This window comes from Argiope bruennichi, chromosome 11 (assembly GCF_947563725.1).
Source record: "Argiope bruennichi chromosome 11, qqArgBrue1.1, whole genome shotgun sequence".
NCBI classification, from domain to species: Eukaryota; Metazoa; Arthropoda; class Arachnida; order Araneae; family Araneidae; genus Argiope; species Argiope bruennichi.
Genome location: NC_079161.1, coordinates 81,249,463 through 81,255,462, shown reverse-complemented (window position 1 = coordinate 81,255,462; position 6,000 = coordinate 81,249,463). Strand labels below are relative to the sequence as shown.

Below are 6,000 nucleotides of genomic sequence, written 5' to 3'. Positions count from 1 at the left end.
CAGGTCTTGCTAGAGGAGGTCGTTTGACTCTCGTTCTCATCATGAGATTAAGGAAGCAGCAAGGCCACAAATGTTGGAGAATAGTGCTGCAATCGGGAATTCTTGGATCTTAACGCCAAGACCTTACAAACAAAAGTCTGAATTCTCCTTTTTTTTAATTGTGGGATACTATCTTTTCTACCATCATGAAGTAGTATAAAAGATATTCTATAAATAAGAACGGATTCGGATTTTTCCTCCATCATTCTCCTTCTAGGCTAAGCATATAACTCATAGTTACAGAAATAAACAAAGCAGTTTTCTTCGAAGAGTGGCAACGCCCAAAATCGAAAATAAAGTCAGAATTTTGATCAAGTTTGAAAAGAGTTGTTTGTGATAAGCTATAAAATATGTTTATGTGCTGTTTCCGATGGCAGATTTGTTGTTGTTGAATTTAGGGAGTGAATAGAAAAGGAATGTTTGATATCCGTTTTATTTTGGTTTGATTTAAAAAGGTTTTCATTGTGCAAAAATTCCATTAAAATTTTTTGACAGCCTTCCTTTGTTTTGGTTTCAGTTATAGAAACTTTTTTCTTTTATGCTAGCTATGTCGCTGGTCTTTTTTGTTGATTAGTTTGTATTCTGTGTATTTAGTGCATAGTTTAGAACTTAAAAATGAAGTCCAGTGAAACACCCGTGACAGCTGACTCATCAGAATCGAGAAAATACGGTACGTATTGTTTTCTTATTATAATATGTGTTTCTATGGAATTCTAAATTGATTCCGTCAAACAAAAATTTTTAAAAAGAAAAAAATTCAAAATTTTATTTGTGGTTGTTTTATTAGCGAATATAGAAATGTTTTTTGTAATTGTATTCTTATTTCGTAATAATTTTATTTTCGATATCAGGTCGAAAAAAATCTTTTTACCATTTCCATTTGTTTATTCTTTTATTAGCATATTAAATTGTGTTGAAAAAATTGAAATGCTTCGTTTAAATTTTTCAGTCATCATTAGTTGAAATAGTTATAATTTCTTTAAAATATTGCATATGTATTAAATTGCTTGTGCAGTTATTTCAATTTGAGACTGTCTATTTTCGAAAACAATCCTAAATAATTAGAAATTTAACTTCGAATTTGTATTTTATGTTATTGACTTTTATTCGGATTTTTGATTCTTGGTGTTGAAGGTTTAGTTTGGGATATTGAATGAAATGAAAAATTCCTTTAATTAGATTTGAAATAAATATTATTTTGCTGATTTTTTTCAGATTTTTTTGAAATTGTTTCTTCAGTTTTAATGAAATTTTAAAAATTTTATTTATTAGTGATATCAATTCACTTAATTTGACTATCCAGATTTGCGAGAAATTAAATGTATGTTCTTCTTAGAAAATGGATGTTGGAAATTTGATTGCATAAAAAATTAAAATCTAAAAATGAGTGAGAGGCCTTATAAGCGGCCTGTGGTTGCTGTTAGTCCTAAAGGAAAAAGCGGTAGGCGCCGAGTGATTGCGGTTAGTCCTAAAATACAAGATCAGAAAAAAATTAGAGCGAAAAAACTAAAGCCAGAAAGCATGGCGCCTACAGGAAATCCTTGGCCTGCGAAGAAAATGCATGGCAGACACGGTAAGATATTACTTATATCTTCTTCAAATGTAGAATGTTAGATTATTATTCTTCAACATCATGTTTTTAATGCTGCTTATTATAAGCTGCGATTGGTCATACTGAACCATCTTCTTCAAGATAGTATTGCAGTTTCACCCAACTTTTCTATTTCTTTTTCGAGAATATTAGTTTATTCTTTTATAACTTAGACTGCCCATGGCGAGTTGTTTTGGTCTTGAAATTTTCTATGATCTGAACTTGATTTATATGAAAGGGATACCAACATGACAAGTTTATGTATATTCTGTTGATAGTCACAACTTTACAGATTTCTTTGTACTAGACATAGTAAATAGATGTTGCTGATATTGCCAATTACTGATAAATTGTCTCTGATTATATTATCAATGTGCATGTAATTGTACAGCTTTTCTCTCTTTGTTAATAAAAATCCACATAGACTTAAACAAGCCACAGTTTTTCACTCTAATTCACTCTGCTGTTTGATATTGTCTTTCTTATTTGCACAGTTTATATCGGGTGAAAATTTTTCAATTTAGTAATTCACAATTCTATATCTGAATATAAAATCCTTGTTTTTGTTTTGTCAAGATATAATTAATCATTAAAAATATTTAACTGTCATGAATATATTAAATGTTTTCCTAGACAGCTTTACAAATACCTTCTTCTTGTGATGTTATTTTATATTACTTTATACTTAGAGAGAATTACCTAGAAAATGTGTATTTCTTAGAATGAGATGAAAGAAGTTATTTTCATACTGAAATTAAAGGTGTATCATATGGCACTGGTGTGTGAATTGTGTAAGATTTCATCAGCTGTTAAAGGATTATTAGATTGAAAATATTCTGTTAAATTGCATCCTTAATATATTATATTAATATATGTTTTATATGTAACTGAATCAAATTGATATATAACTGACAAAACAATGTAAATTTTTAGTACTGTTCTTTTACCAAGGTCTGCATGGCTGTCAAGTTTAAATATTGGTTCCATGCCTTGCTATATCAACATTTATCAACAACAAATTTAATAAGAAAACTATTGCTAATATGTAGCATATATTTGTCTGAAGTCTTGTTTGTCAGAATTACATAAAATTTTCTTGTTACATCAGATTAGCTGATGAAATCATTAATTTTAGTTCAGTAGTAATTTCTTTTTCAACTTATGAAGTATAAAGTTGTATTAAGAATTAATGGATAATAATAGCAGTAAGATATTATTAATAATAAATTTGTTCTAATTTAATTCATTTTAGTGTATCTTGCATTCAAATGAAATTCAGCTGTTATTTTATTTTTTTCATCACTAGTCATATATATATATATATATATATATATATATATATATATATATATATATATATATATATATATATATATATATATATATATATATATATATATCCTAAGAAATGTTAAATATAATGTTAGTATGATAATTACAAAGAGAAAAGAGTCAGATTTGGTATACAAATTTAACATTTATAATGTAGACACCTGTCAAATTTTGAGCCATATACAATAAAAGGTTGTTGTTCTGTACTTTCAGAAGCTTGTAAATAAAATAACTAAAAAAATGCAAAGACTTGAATATATCAAATTTATTATGAGTTTTTCTGACTACAGTTGTAATGCAGTCTTAAATTTTGGTTTTAATCAGTTGAAAAAACTTGTATAAAACGTAAATTAGGTTTTTAGGTACTTTTAATCATATGCCAGGAATTAATCTTGAAAAGAATCACATGATGGATTTAGTAAAACTGCTGAATTCAGACCAAAAATTCAATCATATGATGACTGTTGTACACTAATGCCATGCAAGACATTCTATGGGATAAGACCTTTATTATAGAGTCTCCAGCAATGTTTTGGGGAAACAATGTTTTGCAGCAGTGTTTTTGGGCCCATAAATTTGTACCTGAGCTATTAATAGCCTTCAAACAACAAAACTCGGGAAATATCATTTTATTAATTAAAAGTCCTATCTGTGTTATTCTATATTAGAGATTTTCATGGTATTGTGAATTTGGCAATTCTGTTTTTGAAGAAGGATCTTATTTGAAGAAAATGTTACAAGATGTTTTTGTTCATCTTTCTTGGATTTAAAAATTTTACCACTTTAGCTATTCTATGAAGACCAAAGCAGGTGATAATTAGATGGTCAAGTTTGGGCAAATATAATCGGTGTTGAAGATTTCCTATTTCAATTCTTGCAGTCTTTTCAGCGTTTGTTATGTAACTAGCAATTTGATATTAAGTGTAGAAATAATTGATCATGGTATCTTTTTTTTTTTTTTCGTGCAGACCAAATAATTTTTGATAGATTTTATCAAATATAGCAATTGTTAACTGTACTTTTCTGATAAGATCATTTCACCTGATAGAAGTAACTCAGAATGAATAATTTTTATGCTGTCTCATGAAACATTCATCAATAATTTTAAAGGCTGCAGTCCAGTCTTTTGTGATAAAAGATCTGCATTTTCATCTGATTCTTTTCTTTTTGTTAAACATTGTTATATAAAATCCTCTTCTCATTGCCTGTTGCCACACAATTCTGAAAAGGCTATTTATTGTAATATGCAAGGGAGAAGTTTAGAAAAGTATACAAAATTTTTAAATGGCAAAACATAGTCAAATTATCAATGTTCAGCTTTTCTCACTTTTCTCAGTTGTTATTCTAGGACCCCCCCCCCCCTCTCACTAAAGCACAGTATTGTCAACAATGTTGGAAAACTGGTCAGTGTAAATCACTGTTCTGAAATCTACAAGACTGTTCTTTCACATTATACAGAGCAACAATATAGTCTAAATAAACAAACAAATGTTGTTGTTTTTCAGTTCTAATGCCTTTTCTTAAATTCGAAATGTATTATAAAATATATTATATTATTAACCTTTTCATTATCCATATTTAAAAAATTATCATACTAAAAAAATTAGCCTATTTTATGACTATTCAACACTATAGAGATAAAAGAAATTCTATCTCTGAAGTGTAAGGAATAGAACCAAATAAATCATCAGCATTTCTATATAAATTATACTTTATAACCATCTATAAGAATTGGAAACAAACTTTTGCAATGCTTTGATAACTTTCTTCTTTGGTAATTCATTTTACTTTTATTATGATTAATTAATGAATTAAATTTTTAATATTGATAAAGTAATAAAGAGATTGCCATTACAATTAGGAATTATTGAATCGTAATATTCTGATTGTTGAAGCACTTTACAGTCATCAAATTATGAAGTTTCATTTTATTAAGTACCAAATTAATTTTTGTTTTATAAATAACATTTATTCACTTATTATATGTATTTTTCATATTTTTTCTAGGTGAACAGCTTACTTATGATCCTCAATTCAAAGGTCCTGTAAAATCAAGGTAATTTTACTGAAATGAATTAATTAATAAATATCTTATAATTCTTTGCTTTCTATATAAGTTCATGTAGAAAATTTTCTCCATTTTAATGAGGCAGTAAGATCCAGAATATGAACCCATAAATTTCTTTATTTTTATATTAGATATATGTTATTAAAATTGAAAGTAGACCATTTGACAATCATTGAGCAATTAAGATTCTTGATTGGTTCTAGTTTTGAATATATATATATATATATATATATATATATATATATATATATATATATATATATATATATATATATATATATATATATATATATATATATATATATATATATATTAGTATGATGCCTACTGTAATTTAGTAAAAATGAGTGTGGTTCAAAAGCCCTAAAAGTTGAGTATTTTAAGATAATATTTAGTCAAGGTGGTACTAATCTGTTTTTGTTGTCTTAATTGCAAATTTACCTGTTTGATTTAAAAAAAGTGATTCCTTTGTAATCAAATTCTTCCAGTTATAATTTTTGTTGTTCATATCTGTACAGTAATCAGCTATCATTTGAAGGATTTCAGCTTGTATTTATAAATTGTTTTGGAATGTATTTTAATTTTTCTATGGAAAATTGAATTAATTTCAATTAAATGCGCAACAGACTATTTGTGAAAAAAATACAGCATAGTATTTTTTTGTTAAAGCAGCAGTATTTCAGAATGTGTTATTTTGCAGTCCATTGCTTAAGTAAGCTATGTCAATTAATGATCTTCATGTAGCAATCATGCTTTTTTTAAAAAAAAGAATACATAATTTTGAAAAAAAAAAAAAAGAAAATTAATTATACCATTATGGGACATATCTTAGTACTTATTAACGGTGAAAGAACAAAAACTTGGCAAATGTAGCACCAAAATGCACCAATTTATGAACATGCTTCTAACTTATGAGAAGAAAACAAGAGTCTGTTTATGCTAGAAACAAATTATATTTTTGTCATCAAAA

The 6,000-nt window shown here is 26.9% G+C and overlaps 1 protein-coding gene across 2 annotated transcripts in view; it reads left to right on the top strand.

Moving 5' to 3' along the window:
- Positions 1–338: 338 nt before the first annotated feature.
- LOC129957233 (choline transporter-like protein 2) overlaps positions 339–6,000 on the top strand; it is a 44,418-nt gene continuing 38,756 nt past the window's right edge. For both annotated transcript variants that reach the window (XM_056069476.1, XM_056069475.1), the window contains exons 1-2: positions 339–709; positions 4,970–5,018. In XM_056069476.1, coding sequence (XP_055925451.1) covers positions 655–709; positions 4,970–5,018 — 104 coding nt within the window. In that variant the 5' untranslated portion in view covers positions 339–654. The remainder of the gene's footprint in view (positions 710–4,969; positions 5,019–6,000) is intronic.